This window comes from Aphelocoma coerulescens, chromosome 10 (genome assembly GCF_041296385.1).
Source record: "Aphelocoma coerulescens isolate FSJ_1873_10779 chromosome 10, UR_Acoe_1.0, whole genome shotgun sequence".
NCBI lineage: Eukaryota > Metazoa > Chordata > Aves > Passeriformes > Corvidae > Aphelocoma > Aphelocoma coerulescens.
The window spans coordinates 16,488,255-16,514,561 of NC_091024.1; the positions used below are offsets into that span (position 1 = coordinate 16,488,255).

The 26,307-nt window shown below is 41.8% G+C and overlaps 1 protein-coding gene across 18 annotated transcripts in view; it reads right to left on the reverse strand.

The window, feature by feature from the left end:
- Nucleotides 1–26,307, reverse strand: part of RORA (RAR related orphan receptor A) — a 480,592-nt gene that overhangs the window by 326,427 nt on the left and 127,858 nt on the right. For 13 of the 18 annotated variants that reach the window (XM_069026282.1, XM_069026290.1, XM_069026284.1 and 10 more), the window contains 2 exons: nucleotides 26,127–26,258; nucleotides 24,790–25,031 (listed from right to left, as the gene is read on the reverse strand). In XM_069026282.1, the coding sequence (XP_068882383.1) occupies nucleotides 24,790–24,958 (169 nt within the window). In that variant the 5' untranslated portion in view covers nucleotides 24,959–25,031; nucleotides 26,127–26,258. Of the gene's footprint in view, nucleotides 1–24,789; nucleotides 25,032–26,126; nucleotides 26,259–26,307 lie in introns of those variants that run through there. The other 5 variants (XM_069026293.1, XM_069026309.1, XM_069026312.1 and 2 more) reach the window with 2 other exon arrangements.

A 26,307-nucleotide genomic window follows, 5' to 3' on the forward strand; every position in this document is an offset into this window, starting at 1 on the left:
CTCATCAAAATAATTCTACTCATAAGCAAAGTACAAAATACTGCAATAGGATGAGAACAGAAAAAGAAAGCGGGAATGGTGAAGAAAAACCAATAGATTCACAAAATTTAAGAAAGAATATCCTACCAGTTAAATTTATAAACAGTCATCTACCATTTGTGTTATGAAAAACATGTGTTCATTTTCTTTCAATTGCAAATCTTGTTGGGGCAGAAAAGCAGGATTTACAGAACTTAACAGGGATTTCTAGACATTCTGCAAGACAGTCAAGGAAGTAGCTCTGAGTGCACTGATAGACAGTCCAAAATCCAAAGGGATCCACTTGAACATGGACAGATCACCTGAGCATAGCTGGCCAAGTCCAGCCCCCTCCACACCAGTAGTTTCACTGCCTATCCATCGCACAACAGATTTTTTTTTTTTTTTCTCCATCTTACCTTTAAGGAAATCCCAGAAAGAAATTTGAGAGCCCTGTCAACTGCCCAAATGCATAGGTTTTATAAATAAAATGTAATAAACTCACATAATCACCAGACTGATGTGTGGCTAGAGATCTAGGTGCTACAGCGTTCTGGATCCATAGATCTCTTCCCCAGAGATAAAAGCTGCTGGCCAATATGCTTTTCAGCAGACAGCGGATGGCACAGCTTGGGCCAAACCAATCCTACAGGTTCAGAACCTGTCTGACACAGACCTGCCTATGGTCACAGATTGCTGAGGAAATTCGAAGGTTAAGACTGACAGTGAATGCCATAATGCTCTATTTTCACTTTCACTGCTTCCCCCTTCAAAAATATTTATCTACAAAGAAAAAGTGAATCTTCAGTGATGACAATAGAGAAAAGAGCTCAGAATTGTTTGACCGAAAACTCTTCAGTTTGTTCAATCCCCAAGTTCTGTTCACATCAAGATAGCTGTGAATCTCTTCTACCAATGTCTGCCAGAAGAATTATACACTTTTAGTATCATAACTATTCCTTTGTAGCACTGCTTTAATGTAACTGTGCCAGACAAATGCACTGCTTTTAAATACTTATTCCAATTTGCAGTATTAATCAACAATTTTCCCATTAACAAGTGAACTAAAAAATGATCTCTCAACCTGAAACAGAAGATGACAGGAGCTGGCTGCCAGCCTTTGTGTACAAGCTCAGCATCAGAAGCCCTGCCCACCGACCAGATTATATCAACCAGACACTCCTCGTACATTCAATGCCTGTTGATTACACCCACAAGCCACACCCATCTTTCCAATTACTCCTGGCTTCATCGTTCCTTTTCCCTCTAGGCTTGTAGACAGTTCTGTATCTTGTTTCCTAACAGACATAACAAGGCCTTTGATGTTCTCATCACTTCTCTTTAACTTCCATTATAGTCAGCATTTTCATTGAGACTGAAATTAGAGCTTAATGCTCCTAGTTTAAAAAGACTTTCAAATAAGTCAATTAAACGTATCAAGTGACATATATATGTTTTTTCAATGCAAAAACCCTATGCAACTCATTGGACTGGACTTTTTTTTCACTTGAGCTGACAATGTTCCTTTCAGAATCAAACTGAAATGCCAAGAAAATAACACAAGTTCTAAAAATGCCCATCCTAATGAGGGAGGAAGAAATTTTAAATATATACCTCCTTACTGCTGAACTGGGTACATTTATTTTATGTGAGTTTGGTACTGTACACTCCTCTATGACTTACACTCTGACGACAGTAGAAGAAACAGGGTAATATATAATTATAAGGAGAGAAAACTGGAAGCAGTTGCTCAGGAAGCTGACAACAAGCTGGCAAGGAGGATGGGTCCAAAGTAGAACATTAACCTTTTGATTCCCATGTTCACACCTAAGTAACAACACAGAAGATTCATAGGTAAGACTTGAAAAATTTCACATTTCCAATACATTCAAGGAATGGAAATTAAAGCACTCAAACAGCCATCTGATGAAAGCTGCAAGTCAAGGGCTACCAACGTATAACAAAATGTGTCTTGGGACACAATTATTGTAACACACTGACAGAGGCTCCTGTCTTTGTATTCAATCCAAACCTCATCTTCCCAAGGGACTTTTTGCTCACATCTTAAAAATTTTAAATTGCAACAGTTTGTTAACATTTCTAATAATTTAGACTATGGAAATTATGAGTCTTCCATGAGTCCATATTTGAGGGCATGCAAAAGGCACTATAAAGAGCTGGTGGTTTGGTAAGAGCAGTTCATATGCTTTGTCAGTAGATGAACACTGCTGTTCCCATGCCCTGTCCTACTCCTCTTCTTGAAAAGGAAATTTCTAGTGTAAGGGCAAGGTAAATTTTTTCCCCCTTGTCTCAATTAAGAAAATATTAATGTCTTAACAAGTTTTCATTCAAACACTCTGCACACCCATATATCACAGCCTTCTCCACAAGCACTCCAGGTTTTGGCTTTTTTCCCTTCAGTGTCCGCTATTCTTATTTCACAGTTACATTTAGGTTTTTTTAATGCCCACAACTCATTTTTATATTAGCAGCAGACAACTGGCTTCTGTTTCACCCATGAGCGTATGTTGTCTACTTAAACCAGTTTCAATTTCAATTTACCCTGGACAAAAGCCTGGTGCAGAGAAGACACCATTCAAATGGCTGTGTGTCATCAGCAGAACCTCCTCATTATTCCACAAAGTTCAGGAAACCCAGTAATTCATGATGAAATGGAAGCTGTAGGATTGAGTAGAGGGAACAGAAAGGCAAGGTCTTGCCAGCTCAGTGAGACCAGCACCAGGAAGAGCTACTTTAGTTCTTCTTGGTGGGCAAGAGAGGGCAAAGTGCACACTCTAGATTTTAACTACAAACATCACATATAGATATCTAAATTGTCAGAAAAACACCAAAACCATAATAATTTATTTGCAAACAGTTGAAATCTCAGAGCAAAGGACAGTTAGTGTGGGGACTGCCTGACAGCTCCATCATAATAGCTCATTATTTTCATGCTTTCATAGCCTAAGGACTTTGGGCACACTAACAACAAATAAACTTCTGAGGATAATTAAAACATAACGAGAATTCCTTCCTTAAACAAGTAGAAGAGTGAAAGCAAAGAATAGTTCCCAACACGCCATACCACTATGTGACAAAAAGTAAAATCAATGAAGATAACAAAATCCTGGGAGTTGTTTTATTTTTAGGCACCTCCCAACCTTTTCTTCTACTTGCCAGTGTGCCTTTCTGGCTGGCTGAACTAGTTACTCAAAGCACCTGACAGTTTCAGCTGACTCAAGGAACACATTTAAGCTTTATCTGTGCAGCAGAGTTATTTGCATCAACTCAAGAGTCTGTGCTTTTGACAGTTGTCTCATTTAATTGAGTAAAAAAAGCTGTCAGTCTAAAGAAACTGAGCCCAAGGTAAACTCACTTTGAACTAACCATCTGCCAGAGCATCTCTCAGGACAGTCAATACTTAAGGATATGGTGAATCCAGTTCTCTGGATCCCTAATTAAATCATTCCTGAATTAAACTGTCAATGGCCCTAAAAATCCTATGTGCACTTTGCAACTACTGAGCTAAGAGTCTTTCCCCTAAAGACAAGGGTGAGGGAAAGCCCACAAAGTGTCTTTGATAACTACACAGTAGAACAAAAACATTTTCACAACAAATGAAATCCATACAGCAAGCCCCAAAAATCAATTTCTATGCATATGCTGCTCCAAATACAGGTTTCCATGTTATACCATAGCATTAAAATAAAAAAGCAGCGATATTGCAGAAGAGAGGAGAAAAGCAGATAATATTGCCCTGGGGAAGATTTTCCTTCATTTCCCAGCAGTACTGTGGACCAAGCCTGGTCAGGGAATTTCCTAATTGGAGTGCACAGACAGGACTCTCAGTTGTTGCAAGGCCACAGCCTTTCCAGCTGCAGGAGTAAACAAATTAACTTCTTCACATTAGTAAGCCAGTGGATGAAGAACCAGATTTACCACTAATGCAACTCCTGTTACTGAGCCTCCCTGATAAAGGCAGCCTGCTGCACACACAGCACACAGCCTGGCACTGCTAAAATAAGATTTCACAGGGGTCTGATGCTCATTATCAATTACAAACTCCACTGCCATTTTTTTCTGCAGAGGAATCATTTTTAAACTCACTCCTCTATATGGATTCTCTAGTGTCTAATAATAAGTACTTTCATTTAATTGCTTGCAATTAAGCCACTTCTGTATGCCTGTTCTCAGAAAACTTGCGGATATGTCATTATCTTTGAAACATCTGTCCTTCTGTCAAACATGGCCAAAACTGATGGACTGAAGAATAGCAGTGGGAGGGGAAACATATCTAAAATTGAAATCCCCATGAAAGAATGAGAATGAAAGGAAATATGAAGATGACAACCTTGAGGGTAAGAAGAGTAAGAAAGGAAAATGAATGAAAATAGCATACGATTAGTTTATTGACAAGAAACAAACATATCTTGGAAATCTATCTGTGTTCATTCTGTTAACTAATCTGCCACTTCAAACCTTCCACCCTTTTAAAACCCCACTATTTTCATGCAGAAGCAGATGAAGCAACATTGCACTGGAATACAATTATTAGAGAGCTTCAAAAGCTACTTGGATCTGGTTAAGCTTCTCTAGAAAGTCTAGACAGACCATTGCAGGAGCAGTAGCTGAGTGCTGGAGAGCTACAGATTAATTTAGCACTCTTAGCAGATGCAAATCAACCCTATTTATCTTTATTTGAGGTTAGAGACGTTAGTGTCCAGTCTTGCACAGAAAACAAAGCCCTGAAATCAGGAAGATGTGACTAAAAGGGCAAAGTAATAAAGGCAGCTACATCTGTGCAACTCCATTTACAATAAAAAGTGGGAAGACAGAAAAAACAAAAACTTAACTCCATGTACAGCACTCCTTTTTCACTGTCTTACTTTCATCCACAGTATCCTGGCTTATCTGAGAAAACTATCTGTCAGCTAACTGAATTCTCAAGTCACTGAAAATTAATTCCACATTTGTAGTTTCTCCGATATATTCTCAACTCTTTGAAATACACGAGGAATTAATCCATTCAAAGAGGTCTGTTGTTCAAAGTTACCCCTTCTCTCATTTTTTTGAGGAAGGATTCAAGCAAATATAAGAGCCTGGGGTTTACAACATGCATTTTGTACCTGGCCATGACCCACTAATCTTCAAAGTCTATTGATCCATGAATGTTTCTGGAGTAAAATCATTGATTCTTTAGAGAGCCAGAAAGAAGCAGCTAAAATGAGAGTGTCTGGAGAACCTTTGTAAATAAATGGTGAAATTTCAAATTACTGTAATGGAAGATTTTCAGCCATTCAAATGTAGTATGTAGTATGACAATTTCATGAGGATTCCTGGGTATGGGTTTGATTTGGGGTTTTTTGGTTTGCTTTTTGTTCGTTAGCTTTGGTGGGGTTTTTTAAAAACATAGTGGTATATAAAGGGCCAAATTCTACCCTCAGTTATGCAATGTGTAGACTCTGACAGCAGCTTCCTAAGTGCATGTGACAGTACATTTAGGCCCTAGAGTCAGCCAAAAAATTTAAATGATATTGCATATATAGACTGGAAATGTCATTCTATCTGAAGTATTTCCCAATCGGTAGCAGACTTAAATTACTTGAAAATGAAGAATATTACCTAGGGCTTGAATAAAAGGTATTCGAAAAGGTTTCAGTTTTTAACAATAATTGCATTAGATCTGACACAGACTAACTGCAGTGGGCCACCTATTCTCAACATGTAGTTTTGACTATTTCTGTTTTTGTTCACAATGAATTATGAGTTTTTCTAATTGCTGCATTAAGTCTGTAAAGAATGCAACAGTCACATGAAAGGAAGGATTCTTCCTGCATTAACAAGTACACAGGATTGCACCTCTAAGTGAAATCATGTTCAGCTTTACTGGGTTGACAATGATGCTCAGCAATTTGAAAATTATGCCCTTTAAAAACACAAAGATCCAGTACTCAACCTCCCAACAATTATTTTTTTAATTTTGGCTAGAAGGAAATGCAGAAAGAGACCACTTGGTCTCAATTTATTTTTGCCCTAGAAGTGCAGGTGGGGGAAGTGCACCCTAAATGAACTTGCCCACCTCTAATTCTTTCCTGTAATTCATGCTGGTGAGACAAACTCCTCTCTTGCTCCTGGCCTGGAGTACCCACAGTGTCAATATATGAATTTGCTGTACTCACAGCGGGCTTGCTTAAATTTTTATGGTTTAAAGGAGAGAAACAGGTATGCTCAAGGTGATTCCCTGACTTAATTTGGACATCAGTCTTCAGAAGAATTATCCTCCTGTTATCCCCTAAAGGTACCAGCTTCCGTATGTTAGACAATACAGGGCATTCTGAAGAACTTAGACCTCCATATCTACTGTGCAAACATGTAGATTGTTAGAGGAATCCTATGTGGGATGACTATTCCATGTGCTGCACTTTGGGTGAGTAAGAGGTATCAATATTGCACACCTGGAGAGAAGTAGGATTTGAACACCCTATCATAGCTATTCACTGTGGAAAGTGAAACACAATAATGCTTCTTATCAGCCTTGGAGACTTGCCCCTCTCCTTCCAATGCTTTTCAAACAACTAAGAAAGGGAAACGATCAAAACAGATAATGCAGACTTTACTCGCCTGTTTGCAAGGAAAATGGCTGGAGCTTCAAGGCCACTAGAGCAGAATAACCAAGGAGCAGCTGTAAAGTTTCAGTTTGTGAGGAAACTGGGTAAACATCTTCCAGCAGGGTGCTTTGCATTGCTGGGACTTGCGACACACAATAATGCAGCTGAGAGTCAGCACGCAGGGCATTCCACCATGGCTTAGAGTAACTATTATCAACACTAAGTACTTGAAGCAATTTCAAAACATTACTCACTCATTTGGTTTCCAGCCACCAGAAGCCTCCCAGAACAGGTTTCGCTCATCTTCTGCTCTTTCCCATTCCATATTATGCAGGTTTTTTAATTTGCCCATTAATCAGCTATGACACAAACAGTATTTTCATACTTCTTTCCTCAGCCCAAACAGCAGCTTCCACATGCTCTTCAGTATTTATGCATCCAGAGACAAACCCGCTCAGGATACCACACCAGGAATTCTCCTCATCTCTGCCAGAACTCTTTAGGGTCATTGGCATACACTGAACCTCCACGTAAGGATAATGAGGAAATCTGATATAGGCAGAAAAATATACCCTCTCTTATTTGTCAAATCTAAACTGAAGAGTACCAATCACTCTTGAAGAAAATACCTCTTTATTCTTCAGGCTAGACACTGGTAGTCTTACCTGCCACAGAAGGTGCAAGTTCCACACATCAGCCTAAGAGGGGAAGAAACAGAGCCTACATTGGTTTTTTAGTTATAGCTATTACCGTATCATTTAAAGCAAGAGAAGAAGTGATGACCAAAGTATTCCCCCTTAAAAAGTCCTTATGTACATTGCAATGCCACAGGTTTGACTGTGTAGTATATCAATGACAATAGCAGCAATGCCACTCTTTCAGCAACTACTGTCTTTTTGCCTTTAGGAGCCCACGAATTTTATTCTGCTTGTTTGATAAGACAAGCATTTTGTGTTATTCATATTGCATGGCTATTTCATACCACACAATACTGATCATGCATCCAGCATCACCAAGGCAAAAGCAAACAAAAACCCAGCACTACTTTTACTTTTTGCAAACTCTGCATAAATTGATTTAAAAGTAAAGGGTTGTGCAGGAAACATTCCAAGAGCCACTGAAACCCCTGCATATGTTTATTGCCACTTCCAGTGAGCAGAGGCCATAGACATAGACTGCACCTGCGGGGCTCTGCGGTCTGCTCTCACCTAACCTAAGCAATTACATTTCAGAGGATTTCACAAAAAACATTCCTTTCCCTGAGGCTGAGTCTTACAAAGAGAATACAAGCAAAACAAAAGCATTGGTAACCAGCCTCGTGACAAAAAAAACCCTCCTGTGATGGTACCTCTTAAAGCATGGCTGGGCTAGCAGCTCCCTTCACTAGAGCACTTGTTTTAACAGGGACTTTTCTGAGGAAACACTGGATAGTGCCTCTTTAATATTCAGAATTGGTAGAGACTACTGCCAGCCCATAATCTTAGATGTTTTCAGCAATCAGTTAAAGTTACTTGAAAAAAATCTGTACACAAAAATGTCTTCAAAGAGACTGGAGCTTAATTTTGTCTAGCCAGAAGGAAGGTTGTTAGGACAGAGATGAGGAAAGCTAAATTTCATTAGGCTATCACAAAATTTACTCACCATGAAAAACACTTGGCTATAAATGAGGAGTAAGACATATAAGAAATAAGTAAGGGAGAAATACCTACAGGCAAGAGACTGAGAAGGCTGGAGCATAAGCAGTACAGAGAAGAAAAGGCAAAATAGTAAAACAAAGTTACTCCAACACAAGGCAAGTGTAACACAGCTTGTTAACTCTCAGTGGAGGGAGACCTCAATTCCCTTACACTTTCAACACAAAGAGCATACAAGTCAGTAAAATAATAACCTACTGGAACATTAATTTTATTAGTTTGATTGTCACTACTTATCTTACTAAGACAAAAATCAACACTTCCTCTAACTCTTTCCTGGCTGTTTATCTTTCAGAAGTAGTACTCCAGTACATCCATTTAGCAATTTATGAGCAAACCTGCATCTGCTCCAGTTGTTCACCACATCAATTTTCTGAAACAAAAACATCTCCTTGTCTCCATTAATTGGTCACTTAATTTTGATACCAACAGTTCATCATCTGTTATAATTTTGTCTATTTAAAAAAATCAGCCTGGAAGATGATCTTTACTAATGGAACACCACATCCCTGCATTCGCTGTTACCTGAAACCTTCTTTCACTCATTTAGAACTACCTGACAAAGCTTCTTGTTAGATGCTTTGAATGGAACCTTCATAGCTTAATGCAGCTGGTTAATTCTACTGAGATAATAAAAAGCTGAAAGGATGACTAACAATATTTTGGATATCTCCAGTTTCTGAATTCTACTGTGGCCCACCCTTAAGGGAAGGAAGTACCTACCCTGGCACTTCCATCTTCCAAACTGGCACTCAATCTAAAATACAGAAAATCTTACAGATCCCATTTATGAAAAGGGCTCAGAGTTTCAGAACGACACAGACCTATAAGGGGAGATGAATTTTCACAACTGTTCAATGAAAGCAAACACAGCATACGTGTCACTATCAATCAAGCAATGTTCATTTTCTTTTCTTGATGATCAACCTTTCCTCCAGGACTAAAAATATTTTACTTAAATTTTAATATCCATCAGCTCCCACCATCTTCATGCTGGAAAAAGAGCTCTTCAGAAACCTGCTCAGCTGAGAAACTAAAGCTGAAACAAATTGTTTGAATAAATATAAGCACATTTTTAGAAATAATTCTTGTGTTAGAAAAATTACTCCCACGCCCACTTGGGTGTGATAAATGCTAAGAGTAAAGCCTCTTCTGCTTCCTTCCACCATACAGAAAAGATTGAAGGAAATTAATGTTGTTTTGCTGCATATTTAACACATAATATCTTGGTAACACTTGCATTAGCAAGATTCAAACAGGAAGGAGACCAGAAGCTTCCCTAATCTCTTGGGATGCAGTACAACCTACTTCAAAAGGACAACATCTATATATTGAGGAAGTGAGGAAAAAGAATTTCAACAGATATTTCTACTCCTATAATGGGAACTTCAATTCAGACATCACTAATCTCAGGAAAGATGCAAATATTAGAGAATCAACAGAAACATAAACCATTTTTTAATAGCTGTATATAAAAAGAGTCTTCAGTACAACTGACAAAACGATGATGGATCAAGCAGCTGAAAATCAACTGACATAACAGCAATGGGAATTAATGGAGAGTCATTACATTATTAACAGGATTTGCATGATGCCTCAATTCAAGCTCCTCATACTAAGACTGGAGGGTTTTTGTTGACATTTGGGCTGGTTTCTGGAAGCTCAGCTCCATTTCAAACCTACTGCTGAATTTGATGTGTGTTTGAAATATGAGGTGCACCATGCACAGTGCAACATTCAATTAGGGTAACTGTTGCTTTGGGGGTTGATACGAGAAGAGGCCATGCCTAGGGACAGCCAGGATTCCATCTCTTCTCCAGCTTCTGGCAGGTACACAAACCTCCTTTTTACTCCAAAGTCTATCAGACACGGCTTTCTCCAGTGCTGAACACATGAACCAAAAAGCAGATCTCATGTTTGTTTCTCTGGCTAAAGCCCACAGCAGTGACCTATCTCCCCTTTGCTGGGAAGGGTTCACTTGAATACAGCTTCGGACTGGAACTACCAACCAGACCTCCTTCCCCATTTTAACAATTACCTGTGTCAGCAAGACACTGCTAATGAAAGCTGAAAGGATGACTAACAATATTTTGGATATCTCTAGTTCCTGAAAGCGCCTTTGGATAAAATTTGCCCTTAATCCTTCTCTGTAACACAACCGCATATTAGCAACTTAAAGTCACATAACACACTGTATTTCGATTCTTTTCACATCTCAGATCTGAAACTCCAGTTCACATTAAACAGTCTTTGATGGTTAATGATACCAACTTATGTGGAGCCAACACTTGCATTTTAAGCTCAGAACCTGCAGTAGTGTCTAGTGTCACCACCAAACCAGAGCCCTCCCAGCATTCTTTGGTCCCCAAGCACTGCCATGGTCACCTCGTGCACACTGCAGGTGAACTTGGTGAGGGGGGTGTGGAAGAGACACAGTTGTGTCCAAAGGGGGAGGGAGTTCCAGAGAGAAGAAGGCTTTAAAGCCCAATCATCCCTTTCAATATCTAGGTATGGACTTGACCAGGTAGACTAAACCACAGGAGACACTGCTGGCAAGAAATTCAGAGTTCCTGGTTCTTGTTTTCATGCCCTCCTGCAAGACCTTTCCCACTTGGTAACTCAATGTCCACAGTAAGGACTCTTACCAGAGACAATAAACTGAACTAACCTCTTGCAGCACAAAAGAACATAAAGTATCGACACTTCAGCCCCCTGTCCCACCATGCTGAGCACAGCAACTCTGGGCACCTGTAACCAGATGAACAAACGGCATAGTCAGAAGATCACATCCACACTATGTCCTTCCACCATGGAGGTTTGAAACAAATGTGAGGGAATGGCTACCTTCCCATTTGAAATATTGATGAGAAAAATCCAACAGCAATAGGAAACAAATTAATAACCACATCTGCGCCATTGGAAGGAATATTTCCTCCAAATTCTCTGTAAGGAAAATGTGAAGAGGCTAATTATTATGGCAATGCCTTGAATAAAGTGTTTTTACGTGTATTAGAAACCTCTCTACAGATTAGAAGCCTACCTGATTTTGCAAAATGGAAAGATTGCCATATTGCTTTTAACTGCACAGTAGAAGACAAATTACAAATAAAAGTGTAATCTCTAAAAGTTGGCAAGTAGAGTGCTTAGTCCTTAATAAAGGCTGGTGGAAGTCATGCAGAACAGCTTCATATGATTTAAATCTAAAGAATGTTTTGAATTTAAATTACCTTAAAGGTATTAGAAATCTCTAATGCTTTAATTTTAATATAGCTTAATTATTCGCTATACATTCTGGGTTTATATCTATAAAACTTTTCCCTCAGTAATGTCCAGCAGTTACAAGTCTCTCTGCTTAAAACACGCTGGAAAAATACGAAAAAAAAAAAAGGCAAATCAAAAGCAATGTGTTTACATCTAAAACATTACATTAGAAAACAGTAATGTAGAATTATTTATTTTTATTCCGAGATATCACATAGAGATGTCAGCATTACACAAAAACATCAATTGCTTACATTTACATTTAAATGTGGTTGCAAAAATCAAACACTACCTGAGACAGACTAAAACCAAGGTTCTCTGTGCTGATCTGGTCAAAGTATGCTGAAAAATGCTTACAACATTTAAGAACTTTCACCAAAAGAAGGAATACTGCTTACCCCCTACCACTGCCATTCATCTATTTCTTATCAAGTTTTAATACATAACATAGTGCAAAATCTTCTTGTGGCACACCCCAGGTCTGTAGTGTCGAGTTTGCTGGGGGATCTGAAGTCTTTCATATAAATTAAACCACGTACCTCCACTGACCAGCAGTGGTATAATTGCACCTTGATGAGGGCTAAGCAGATCCCTACAATCTCCAGAGGATTGTTAAGCACTGCCTGTAGAGCAGAGCCTCTGTTAACACAGCGATGACAAATAAAGTTGCCCTCCTCCCCAGCCCCCACTACCTCCAGCAGGCCAAGTTATAACTTAATAGAGGGCAATTTTAAAGCAAAAAACCCAAAACAATTATGCTGGTTTTGCTACACGCAGACACAGGACAAACTGATAAATGCTCCCTTCTGCTGGCATAGCCACACCCACACTGGTAGTTCAGACTGCAGTGCCAGTGAGAGCGTGGATCTTTCAATTCCTGTGCCAACAAAACCCACAGGTATCCCAGGACACATGCATGGATGGAGCTGGTCTGATGAAAGGACACCTAGACCAGATGCTGGGCAAGAAGAAAAACCATAAAGGCACAGCTGCTGCCTCCTCATCCAATATGGACAGGGAAAAATGCCAAACTTCTTCATACCTGTCCTTCTGAGGGAAATGAACACGTAAAAAGTCAAACTTTCAAGTACCTTCTATGGCACTTCAAAGGTCTGGTGCTGCTAATTTAGTCCACAGACAGGGAAATAATGGGTCACCTCCCTTACACCTGCCTTTTTGTGTCCCCACAACCTGAAACTCAACACATCTCAGCATAAATCTCCATAGAGTGTGGCCCATAAGCACTTCCAAGACTTCTCAACCCCGATCATGACCTGAATAGGCCTGAAGGAGCAACGTTTCTGATGTAGCAACCTGCAATCCTATTTCTTATTTCCATGCAGGGAAATAAGAGGAATGAATGAAATGGGAACAGAGTCCAGAAAACATAAAATGCTCACTCTGACATCACACCATTACTCTGTCCCCTCTCACATATTACACTGCCCCCTCACATATATTACAGTAACATGTAATGCCTTAATTAAGCTATTGCCCAAACACAGGAAGATACTCTTTTTGTCTTAAGCACATCATGTCCACAATAATTTCATTATAGCTTTAGACTTTGTGTGACAAATACCACACAGGTAGGAGAGAGAGCAGTTATAAAGTATCTTGGAATGTTTTGACACTAAGATTAAAGTAAGTCAGTATAAATAAAATACTGCTGTAACTAAACTATATTCTGCCCTTAAGGAAGAAGGGACACAAGACACAAATTCAAGACATAGAGTAACATGAATCCCAAATTTCATGTGTATGACTACTTTAAATTTCTCTTACAAACAAAAACCAGTTGGCAGTAGCCTCTAATATTATGTTAGTGCTTTTCCAAAGAGCCCAAATTCTGCCCCAGGACTGCCTACCACAAAGTAAATGCAGTCCTCAAGTCACTGATAAGGGTTTGAAGAAGGAACTTCTTCATATATGCCTCACAAGTTAATGTCAAATGCCAGCAACAACAACAGGTATCTTAGTAGAAACTACCAATCCCAAACTCTTCCCCCTGACTTAAGGCACCAGGGAAAACAGTATAAACCTTTTCAAGGGAAGCTTGGAACTCAGCATCTCACCATTTAGGTGACAGAATGTGTTTGCTTCATAAAGAGTCCTCACAGCACCCCACTGTTAGTTCACAACTCTTTTTCTTTCCTTTTTCTTTTTTTCCCCCAAATATTTGCACTGTTGCTGGACCATAAAAACAGGCTTTCATTTTAATCTGCTTAACACACTGTGGGAAAGGGCTTCTAATTTCACAGGACTGAGATAAGACAAATAATTCATATAACACATTAGCACAACATCTATGGCAAAAGCATTTAGTCAGAGCTCATTGGAAACAATAGGGTGCTGAAGCAAATCTGAGGCAACTGTTTGAGGCCACACCATGCCCATTTTCTTACATTCCGTAGCAAAGACAAGATCACAGAATAAGAATATATTAATTGTCCAGAGGCAATAAGGCAGCAAATTCCCCTCCCCTCAGCAGACAGTGTAGCTTCCCCCACTGCTCCAGTCCTTTTCTAAATGTTTTGGGGTTTTTTTCCATGCCATTCTCCAAATCAGTCATCTTTCTTTTGTGTCCTTTCATTACACTTCTTCCTTAAGTTCCACATCTTTCTTTTACTGTTCATTACCCAAAACTACCCTGCTCCCCCTTTGGCTTCATTTACTTCCTTTCTGGGTTTGTTTTTACATTTTCTATTGCTGCCTTTCCAGAGCCAAGTTTGCTTCCAGTGTGCATTCTGCTGTGTGTGGAGAAAAGCAATGCAACAAAATATTTTCAGTATATTGGCATGAGTCCCCACCTCACCACTTGTGATCATTTGCTCTCAAATCCCTAACGACATTCTGCTTTGAACTTCTGCTGTGGCAAAGAAAACAAAGGATACGTGGAAGAAATTCTGAGGAGACTTGCCAACTGCAGAGGTCTGTGACAAGCTATTTCTACAGTCTCTAAACTGGGCTGAAAACAACAGGAAGGTGGACTTGGGAATCCTGGAAACCCAACACTGAGGCCAAATACAGCTTGCTAAATGGAAGCCTGTGGTTATCTGTAAACCTAGCTGCCCTGCTGATCCTGGCTTCACCAGAATCTTTTGTCCTTATCCTCTCTAAGGTGAATGTTGTATGGGGGAGCATTCTTTGGAGAAGTGAAACCAAAGATTTTAGTGACGGACTGCCTTGAGCACTGCTGTGGAAAGTTAATGACTAGCTAGAACTTTGGAAGGATTTTGCTCCCCTTTCAAAAAGAAAAAAAAAAATCTTCCTTTGTTCTTTTGCACAGCCTTAGATACTGCACTACCTGTCACACTAAAGCATCTCTGGGACACTGCTGACCTGGCCTAGTAATTTCAGTAGGGGATTATGATCCAAAAAATTAACAGCTGCAACGTCTCATGAACTAAAATTGTGAACCTCTAAAAGGAGGCCAAGTGGTATAGTGTGATTTACCTGGAAAACAAAACAAAACAAAAAAATGGAAACAATTCAGTTATGATCAAACCGTGTTAGAGGCAGCCAGTATCAAGAGAGAGAAATGCCGGTAAGGCAGACCACCTCAACAGTCAGCTTACTAGATTACCTGAAGCTAAATCCCTACAATCTGTTCACCTTACCCTTCATTTTTTCCATCACAAAACAAAAAAGACTTTTTAATTGTTGTAAGAATAGAGATGTCAGCAGCTACATATTAAAACCTTCAGTAAACTTAGCAAACACACTCCATAAGTGCAACTCAGGTTCTGTACCTGAGGAAATTCTTGCTCGTCTCCTAACAGCTGTTCTGAAGTAGGGATACAAATTCTTCTCCAGCAGTGGAGCCACAGTATGATTCTGAAAGCAAAATTATGGCAGGGTAACAATATATCTGCCAAAATAATTACAACTGCTCACGCAGCCCTACCTACCATGAAAACTACAATTAATTCATCTTTTATCCAGAGTCATTTTCACTGGTGCTAAAATATCTTCTTTTTCTTAAACCATTTCCCAGTGAAGTTCTTGATCACTAGCAGCTCTCTCTTGATCTTTACTACACATGCACCCCTGGTTTTACCCTACACTGAAGTACTGTCAGTGACAGCAACAGAATCATCCATGATGCTTAATATTAACCACACACAAACTGTCACAGGATCCAGCCTTCTGCCAGCAGAGCAAAACACTTCTAATAGCCAAGGGTGGTTTTCACACTGCCAACATATGACTGACCTAATCTGATCTCTGGCAGATTTACACTCACAAAAATCAGATCACTTCACTTCTTAAAAATACACCTGATTCCAGCAGAAAATAACATACCATTACAAACATTAAGAGTGCTGAGTGGGAATGAAATCTCTAGAAACAACTTAGTGGTTTGGTTTTTTAAAGACTCTCAAAGTGTAAAGCCTGCCTGGCTATTGATGGGTTGGCAAGATTGCTTAGGGATTGAAAGTACAACACCACTACACATTGCTTTGTCCATTATTCCTCCATGCATCAGTCCTGGAAAGAGTTGCCTTTGTACTCTTTCTAACTGACTTCCATGTATTATCTCAGAAGCACTCTGACTCAACACAAGATGACAACAGTTCAGAATATACTTCATTAGAATTTTTAAAAGGCCTCTCTAACAACCCAAGCAGTAAAGAACCCTTTCCTAACTTCTATAATGACAGCACAAATGACTAACAAAACTCCTCTTGAAGATTACACAAATGAAGCAGGACACAGAGAGAGGCTTTTGATATGCCCTAGTTTCCTTTGAAATTGGTTTAATTTTATTTTATTTTTTAACATACACAGGATTTTGGCGATGCTTTATGCTGACAGTTTTTTTTACTTTAAGTAAAGTATTAGCAAAAGCTGTATTTTAGCCTGTCTTATCAAATTTCAAGACTTCTTACAAAGAAATAATTTAAACCTTACCTTTCTACCCTTAGTTAAAAGATGTAATGCAGCAGAGGCCTCTGATTTACATTTGGTACAGACTTTGGCAAAGTCATCTATTAGTTTATAAAAAGGCATTTTTTCCTACCTCTGCATTTGAAGAGAAACTATGAGGGGAAATCCTACTTTAAAGTATTCTCATAATTCCACTACAGGAATAAAATAAACCCTATAATCAGTATTTCACAAGTCTTGGCCTTGGTTTTATCCTTGACTGTATCTAACAGACCTTGCTTCAGTGCCAAAACAGTCAGGCCAAGCTCTACTAATACATAATTTAAGTCTTCCCCATGGTGTCTACAGTTTTTCATATATACTTATTTCAGAAGTGCATGGCATACACTGCTACATAACTATGACAAAAACTCCTCTCTCACAAGTCAGGAGCTGACAATGCTATTGGATGCACACTCAACAGCACTTTGCTATTTGGTCTATCTCTGGAGTTTGATTTTTGTTTTTCCTTCTGTCTTCTTTCAGCCATATTGTCAAAACTAGCTGCAGAGTTCCTGGCCATATATTCCCCATTCTTCACACAAACTACCTCTTTGGACAAGCATGCCATTTTAAAAGATATTTATAAGAGTAATTTAAAAATTAAAAAAAGGCAGAGAGGGTTCTCTGTCCAACCTCCTTCTAGGAGTTATAATTTCCATAGTCTCTGCATATTAAACACTTTCAATCCATTTCAACAGTTGCAGAACTAAAGCACATAGACATTGTTAATTAATGCTGTAAATATCCCACAGTCTGTATGAAATGAAACATTTAAAAAGAACAGCAGCACCACAGTTTTCACCCCATGATCACTACACCTGCCTCATTAATCTCCTGCACCCATGTGAAGTAAATACATAGTACAACTACAAACTAAAAATCAACAAAGCCTTTAAAAACGGTTTAATTTGATTCTACAAGGGAGGTTATCATAATCCAACTCTGCTTTCTCACATTCTCTCTCAGCTCAGTTTCCACACTAACTTTGTCCTCCATCTCACTATCTATCATGCTGTTATAATGCCAGCTCAAATGCTGTTTGTAACAGCGCAGCAATTTCTCAGAAGTTGCCAGCTTCATAGTGTGTTCCTTTAGAAGTGCATGGAAATTATTAGATTAAATTACAAATGAAAGACTCTGCAGTTGGTCATTATTACTAGGACATTTATGTATATTCAGTTGATCATGAATTTTGACTTCTGTTCCTTTGCAGATTTTCTGTTTATACTCTGTTTTGCTGGATTATATGGAAGTGAAATTGAAGACAACTGGAAAAGAGCTGTATTTTCCCCATCGTCACCAATATCCTGACAAGGCTGTGACACTCACCTCCCCCATTCCCTACTGGCTTAGTGTCAAGTGATCCCCTAGAACCATTTTTAAAACCTCTGTGAATATGAGCCCATTTCACAGACAGCAACTCACTATTTAAGGAACTCAACAGTAAAGAAATTTGCTTTACAAAGCAAGACCTGCAACACCCCAGGCGTCCCCCCGGTTTCTAAGATTTCACATACCAGCATGGGACTGAACAATTAATACATCCAGAAATACCAGAAGAAAAAATTGATCATTCTGCAAGTGGTGATCACAATAGGGTAAGCAGCAGGATCTTCGATTATCTCACTGCTGGGGGTATCATTTTCAGGAAGGTATTTCAAACCAATTTCTTGACCATACCCTGCCACTGAAAACATCTAGTAATTTTCTACAGTAATAGAGCTGTTTGACCTAATTCCAATGCAGATAATTATATTATCTGTATCCAAAATCCCTCTGAGTGTTTCAATCAGGTATGGTATTCTTCACTTTCCGTTCTGATCTGCTTAGCATGGCTGAGCACCATTAAACAGCTGTCAGATTCCACACAAGAAGTGGCTGGATTTCAGTAATAAACAAAATGGTTCCCGATAGTGTTTAAAACACCTGGGGATCCTTCCAAATGAACAGTGCAATGAGGCTAAACTATAAGATTAAACTGCTGTAAAATAAGCCCCACAATTTCTTCATGAAAATACACACCCCAATACACTTAGTCTCTGAAGGGCTCAGTTGTTGCCAAGAATGAAACATACCTAGATGAGACTTCAGATAACGGTATGAAGAATAATTCACAACCTTTACATTCAAGAAATTAGACAATTAACTCCTCATGACACACAGCCCAAGCTGTTCTCATGTTTCTATCAGCACAGACCATCTACAACAGATTTGCTGAAGTGCTAAACTATGAGTCATAGAACAGAGCTCACTGTTAGTTCAGCTACCACAAAATACCAGGCTCTTCTTCATTTTCAGTCCAAGGAGGTTTTAGAGAAAACATTTAAAGAAGCATGTGAGCTAACTGATCACGAACACAGTTAGTTAGAAGGGAAAAGGTTTCTAATCATCAGAACAAAAAAGCTGTAGAAGAGCCTCCTATCAGAACACTGGGGCCAAAAAAAACAATCCTAAAAATGAAGTGTGATCTGTTTCTGACACCAAATGTGCAGTAGGGGATTCAGGCTTTGCTCTGCAGGGTCCTCCTCTACATATCTCTAAGAAACTGTGCAGGTAAGGATGCGTGAACTGTCTGCCAGCTGTGAGTATATATAAAACCAACAGCTCTGTAAAGTACCTTTCCAGAAGTGGTTATCAGGGCACAAAGACAGCCTCAGCAATAGGTGAAACACAAGATACTTGGAAAAAAAAGTCAAAGAAAACAAGATAGCAGAAATCTGCATATGAAGTGTGGATTCTTCCACACATTCAGGAAGCTGCTCAACACTTTACCCACCAGAACTTCCTTTTCTGCCAAAGCCACAGAAAACTACAGAACCTCCACAGCAAGCTTGGGTCCAGGTAAAAGTGTGACAGAGGAATATAATTCAGCTCCTCTTGAGAAGCAGACACTGCTCCCCACTCCAGCATCCCACCCCAAAGGCCCTGGGATGACAGGCAGCCTCTTACCAAAACGTCTGGGGTGGACAGACAGCTGAGGTGGTGACAAGTGCCTTACAGCACGGGAATGGAAGGCCCTGAGTCAAGTGCATTGTTGCATTTTGACAGCTCCTGTAAACTACCAGGGCCCAGCGTTCCCCTTTCCCTTCCCTGCCTTCTACAACTGTGTGACAGCAGCTGCTGCTGCTACTGCAGCCCCTTTGCTCCCCATGCAGCAGCCAGCACAGAGCCTGTAAACAATCCCTGAGTTATACAGCACTCAGACTTGCCACTGCATTTAGATATAATTCCAATTTAAATTTTTTTTCATTTTTTTAGTATCTGTTCCTACAAATGTGTGTCACTGAAAACATGCTCTTAAAAATACTTCAGTAAAGAATGGATCACCTATTCCCAAATTAATTTAGAGTGCTACAGATATCACAGTAATTTAAAATGAGGTTGGGTTTTTCCCCTTTCCCTTTTTCACTGGGATAGCTCTCAGATTAAATCCAACAAAATCGACTGAGTCATTTCAGATTTTCCCCAACACACATTTCTGTAGCTTAAAAAACAAATATCAGAAGAAGAAAAAAAGAAGACAACCTCCCAAAGCTGAAATTGCCCTTTCCATTCAGATGCAGTGCTATACCCAAAACTGAAATTGTCACACAGCCCGTTAATCTCCATTACAAAACATGTTCTTTATTTAGTAAAATTACAGCATTTGGTTGAATGATAACAGTATTTACATACTGGTTTATGAGCTCCTGAGATGTTTCTCAAGCAAATAAAATAAGAGAATAGGTTACGGTTTATTGAAATAAGAGAACTGCATTGTTCCTAGGAGAACGACATACTGCTGCTATTATTGCTCCTATGCTACAAACATTTAAAACAAAGCTGTACTTTAAAGGATTCAAAGCACATATCATCTACCAAAATAGGACTAAATCAGTGGTGAATGCAGAATAGTCCTCAATGATGACAAAAAAGAATCTGCAGAAAACATCCCAATTTACAAAATTCAAAGAGTCCTCCTGAAAATAATGCTCAAAATTTTGTATTGTGACTGTGCTCTGCAGAAGTGTCTAAATTCAGAAATGGATAAAATCTAGCAAAAAAAAAAAAAAAGTACTTTTTAAGAAAATAACACAACAAACCTATTGTTGTTACTATTAATGATGTCACATCCCTACTTGTGGAGCATAACCCAAATTAAAATAAAGCACAAAAAGCAACACACCACAATCTACCAGTAGAGACAGGATCAGGATAAACAGACAACATGATAAAAAATTCCAAAGGGTTCTGGAAAACAGCAAATATGCTCAGAACCTCAACAGCAGGAAAAGAACAAATACCTACATAGCTACAGATTTCTACTATTAAATATTAAGCACCATAAAAATATTTGCACATAGCATCACCCAATGATGTAAGAGCCGTCTTAAATATTTTTCAGCAAGACATCCTCTCTTGACTTACCTCTGAGACCAAGAGCTCAGTTCCAAACAAACTGAGCATTTTTTATCAGATTTAAAAGCTTTTTATTTACTTCTGCTTTTTAACGAGACAGTAGATCTCTGCTAAAATACAGTTTATTCAACTACAACTATTTCTAGGGGGTCTAATAGAATATTAAGCCTTAGACTGCCGCATGGGTAGAACTCCATGGATGCCAAAGCCTGCAAAGTGAAATAAATGGCAACAAAACCCACAGTCCAGGGCCAGAGCTGGTGAGGGAAGCATTCCTTCTACCAAGCATGGCAAACCACAAACCCTTGTTGCAGAACACACACACATTCTCAGACTGAAATTCAACCTGCTGGTCAGCGACTGGTCTTCAGAAAATCTTAACCATTACTGTCAGCAGTAAAAACATTCCTCTGGGGGAAAACCAGGCTTTTTATCCATTTCCTGCTTTTTCCGGTATGGTGACAATTTTCCAACAATCAGTTTTAATATCAGACTGCAGGGAATTTCTCAAAGCATGCAAGTATGCATGCATGCCCCCACATACTAAATATATCAGGCAACAACTCCCCATTTGAAAGGTGCTTTTGGTAACTCAGAATTTATGTCTTCTTAAGGGTTCTACACAGCAAGAAAACCAGCATAACGTCTGCAAAATAAAAACCAAGTTATGTAAGGATCTGGCAGTACAAACAGGTTTGCATATCAAGCAATAAAATATTTTGAAATGATAGCATTATAATAACTAAAGCATCACTTAAGAATTTGTCCCACAGTAGACTTTTCCCACTTCTTCATGAACAGTCCTCTCTTTAATTTTGTTTTCTTCATTTCTTATGTACACTGGTTATTATAAATGCTGAAGTATCAAAGCAGCTTTGCAGCATGTGCAGCTATGAAAATAAAGAATATGAAACAAGTATTTGTAGTATCTGCCTAGTCAAAAAATAAGGATTTTTACAGTTAGAGAGGTGTATGAATGTGTACATATACCTAAGTATCCATGTATTTGTATCTCTCGTCCACATAGGTCGCATGAGAGTCCAGAGCTGCCTGCTTACAACACATGGCAGAATTGTGACCCGAACAGGTAAATTTTTGAACTCAGTACACAGCTGAACATATGAGCTTATAAGCTAGCAGTTCTAAAAATAATTTCACCTATACTAGTCACACATTAAGGTCACATTGTTGCCATAAGATATAAAGGACCACTAAAAACAAAAAAGGCAAGAAATCAAGTGCTATTTCAATAGCTTAAAAAAAAAAAAAAACCAAACCCCAAACCTACAAGTCTACAGGGACCCCTAACACCTAATGCATCCATCAAGTCCTGACTTCAAGGAGGCCAAAATGTTGTCATTGTCATGTTTTCCTGTGTGGTTCTGTATCTCTAGGTTTTAACTATTAGAAAGGCACAATCAGCTGGTGTGTATTGTATAGGTCAATTTACTTCCAATACACTAATTTATGCAACATTAGCACAGAATGCCAGCTCCAATTCTCTTACTGTTTGCACTCTAGGAGTAGACTTGTATTTTCTGCCAACTCCATTACATCATCCGAAAAAACCCAAACACTTTTTTTTTTTTTTTTTTTCCCATATCCCTGCCACTCTCCTTTTCCTTCTCCCCTCTCCCTTCCCAAGCCCTTCCAAACCACACGCCAATTACTGCCGCGAGCTTTATTTCGCTTTACAGCCTGCAAAGCCCCAGCGCGCAGGGCTTTGGCCATTGTGTTGCCGGGGATGCCTCCATCACTGACCTTCGCTTTCCCACTCAGACTGTTACATAACGCAGTGCCTGCCTGCGTGCGGCGACTGGGCGAGTGGCAGCGTGTGCCTGGAGTGCCTGGCCCCCTCCCCCTTCCCCAGCGAGTCCCGGGGGAGGAGGGACATGTGGGTCAGCAGGTTAGCAGTACCAGAGCCCAAACAATTCGGGACCGCCAAGAAAACACCCTCACCGCCGGAGCCGCCCGGGCTTCCCAGCACCCTCCTCTCCTTTTCGCATCCATACAGAAGCGACAGCCGAGTGTTACATAATTTATGGGATCCCAAAGTTGCCCCCCTCCCCAAGCGCGGCGGAGCCGGCTGCCGGCTCCCTCCCGCCGGCCCCGCTCGCCGGCAGCACCATCTGCCCGCGCCGCCGGAGCACTGGGCCGGAGAGCCGGGAGGGGGGGGCGTTGTGTAACACCCGCGAACTACGGCCGGCTCCGCAAACATCCAGAAAACTCCCCGACAAATTAAGGAAATTTTCTCCAGTGTTTCTGATTAACCTCGTTACATAAGGCGCTTGCATTCCAAATCCACTCTCGCAAGCTCTAAATATACCCCGCGCAGCCAAACGCTCCCTGCGCACACGCCCGTGGCCACCCGGCCTCCTCCGGCCGAGCCCGCTCCTCCTCGCCTCGGCATCCGCCGAACGGCGCGCTCCCTGCTCGCAAATCGCCTCTAATTAAATGTTTCGGCGTGTGTCATCTCGATGGCTTTTACTGTACGCGGATTCCCTGAGTGGGAAGCTGCCTGGGAAGGGGGGGTGTGGCCAAAAGGGGAAAAATACTGTAAAACACAAGCCAACACATGATCAGCCATATTCCAGCCTACAACCCAAACCCCCTCCGTCCGAGGAGAGACGGTCTCCCCACCGCCAGCGGCCGGGCATCGCTGCCCCAGCCCCGCCGGCGGCCGCCGAGGGGGCTGCGCTCCCGGCGGGCACGTACTTTTCTCCGCCCGTAATTTCTTTCAACAGCCGTGTGTATTATTACATAGCGTTATTTAATTCATTTTTACCCATCACCGAGGGATTTTACAGAGCGAAGCCTCTCTAGCGCGCTCCCCCCTCTTGTAGGAGCAACGCTTCATAAATTATTTACAAGTAATTAAAGCCGCAGCCTCCTCCCTCTCGCACGTCTCGGCAAACTCCGGCGGTGTTTGAAGCCGGGCCCCTGTCCGTGCCCGCGGCGGGAGCAGCCCGCCCCGCACGGCTCCGCACGGCTCCGCACCGCTCCGCCCGGCAGCGCGCAGCCCTCCCGCCGCCGGCGCGACTCGGGCGGTAGCGCGCTGACGCCAAACTTCCAACCGCCCTGAGCACCTTCAGAGCTGAACCGCACGACTCAGAAACGCAACCTGAGGCAGGAGGGGGCTTTGACAGCTGGCGGCAGAAAAGGGGGGCTCGTTTGTTTGCAGCGTTTTATTCGGGGGCCGGCGGAGAGCGGTAAGAGAATCCCCCGGCGCACAGAGACCCTCTGCGAAGTTGTGCACCTTCAACAACAGCAGCTACGAGATCATCCGCTCCGCGATGAAATCATTTTTAAGATACACTTAAATGAATTAAGGGAAAACAGCGCGCAAGAGAGTGAATAAGTCACCCGCAAACCGCAAATCTCCTGTTTAATCACAGATCCCCCATTCACAACAAGCCACAGCACACCAGTTGAGAAACTGTCAAAAGGAGACAGACGAGGGGGAGAAAAAAGGGAGGGAGGAAGGACACTGCAGCTTTAAAAGTTTGTTCCCTTGAATCCCAATACTCCCGCTGTTGCTTTATATATTTATAAAATTATGTAATTTCAGGGGCACAGTACCCATCCGGATACCACAGGCAATAAACGAGAGAGATAGGAAAACACCAAACACTGCTCAATATTTTCATTGCATTTGTCCCTCCTCCTGCAGCAATTAAAAGAAGCTATAAAAGTTTGCAAGGTTTTGCAGGGGGTAGAAGCCCGGCTTGTTTGCGTGCGCGGCTTCAACAAGCACGAGCAATAAACCAGGGGATTAAATTGCTGCATTTCCCCCTTGTCTCTTACCCCCCTCTTCCTATTCCCACCCACCCACCGATCCCACTCCCCCGGCCCCCTCCCCCTTCCCCAAGTCTCCCTACCTCTGCTGCTGCTGCTGGAGTAGCTTTGCCTGCGGACGGGAGCCGGCGCATCGCTTTTCCGGGCAGGCTCCAGGTTCACCGGGGTGTCCCTGGCGCCGGCGGCCGCCTCGGAGACGCTGCTGCCCGGCTCACTGGCTGCTGGATCGGGGGCTGCCGGAGCCGACTCCATGTTTTTCCCAATGTAGATCGCTTGGAGATGGCGAGCTCCTACACTCCCTCTATCTTCTGTTTCCAGCGCAACTCTATGGTAGGAAAGCAGAAGGGAGAGAGCGAGCGTGATCCAGATGGGATGTGAGCTTGCCTGGCTGTGACCACAAGCAGCGCTAGCGAGAGCTGCACACCCCCCCGCCCCCGCACCCCCCGCGCTCCGCCGCCAGCCCCGCGCCCCACGCCCGGCACCGCCGCCCTCCGGCGCGGCCCCGGCCCGGCTGCGGGACCCGCGCCCGCCCGAGGCAGCGTCCGGCTCCGGGAGGGGCGGCGGCCGCGGGGCCCCTGCGGCCCCTGAGCGGGGCCGGGGCCGCAGAAGGTGGGTGCCATTGCCCAGGGCGGGCGGGGAGCCAGCCCGACCTCCGCCCGGGCAGGCACCGACGGCTCGGCGCGATGGTGCGGCCCGGCCAACAGGGCCAGCGGGCCCACGAGGAGCTCCCCTCTGCAGCCCCGGTACCAGCGGGAAGAGCTTCCACGCAGGGCTGTCTTCCCTCCCCCATGACTGTTTCAGCTGAAGCCGCATCAGAAGATGCCAGCTGTATTAAGCGTCTCAAGACCCACATGTTTAGCAGCCACGCAGCCAGAGAAACATTTCAGACAATACCTCTCTTTGAATGAAGTGCGCTTTGACATAGAACAAAAAAGGTGACTAGCAAGGTGCCAGAAAACCTCCAGATCTGGTCTGACTTCTGCAAGCACCCTTGTGCAGCTCACAGTCTCAGTAATGGTCAATTCCTTGTCCACTACCTGATGTTAAAATCCAGTAGCAGCTGCCACAAACACACCACTCCTGTACAACAGAGGCCATGTTTCATGCAGCCCTACTTGCCTCCTGCACAGAAGGTGCTAAAGCTGCCTGCCTTTGACTGCTGTCTAGAAGCATATCCTGAGTAGACCAAATCATGGTATTTTTACTGAAAGCAATTCAAGCTTTTTCCAAATGGCACTGGATCATGTGCAAGCAGCTGATATGCCACCTTCTGCCAACCAGGACTGCTGCTACAGCTTTCACCACTGCTGGTACTGGTACCTGATGATACTTGTAGGTAAACCCTGGACAATTCCACATTCTGCAGTCTAATCACTGTTCTCCCACAAATGGTGGCTGCTCCAACAGCTGTGAAACGTACCATGAGTCCTACTTGCCCCTGGAGCCTGTCCACAAATTGGATTACATCTTGCACTGTTGGCAGTTCTTTTGGTGGAAGGGTAGAGTCTTGGGTTAGTTGATTTGGAAGTCCTGAAGTTCCAATTACCAGTGTCTGGAAAACAAACACCACAACAGTTCTGATTATCTGTTGTCTGCTTCCA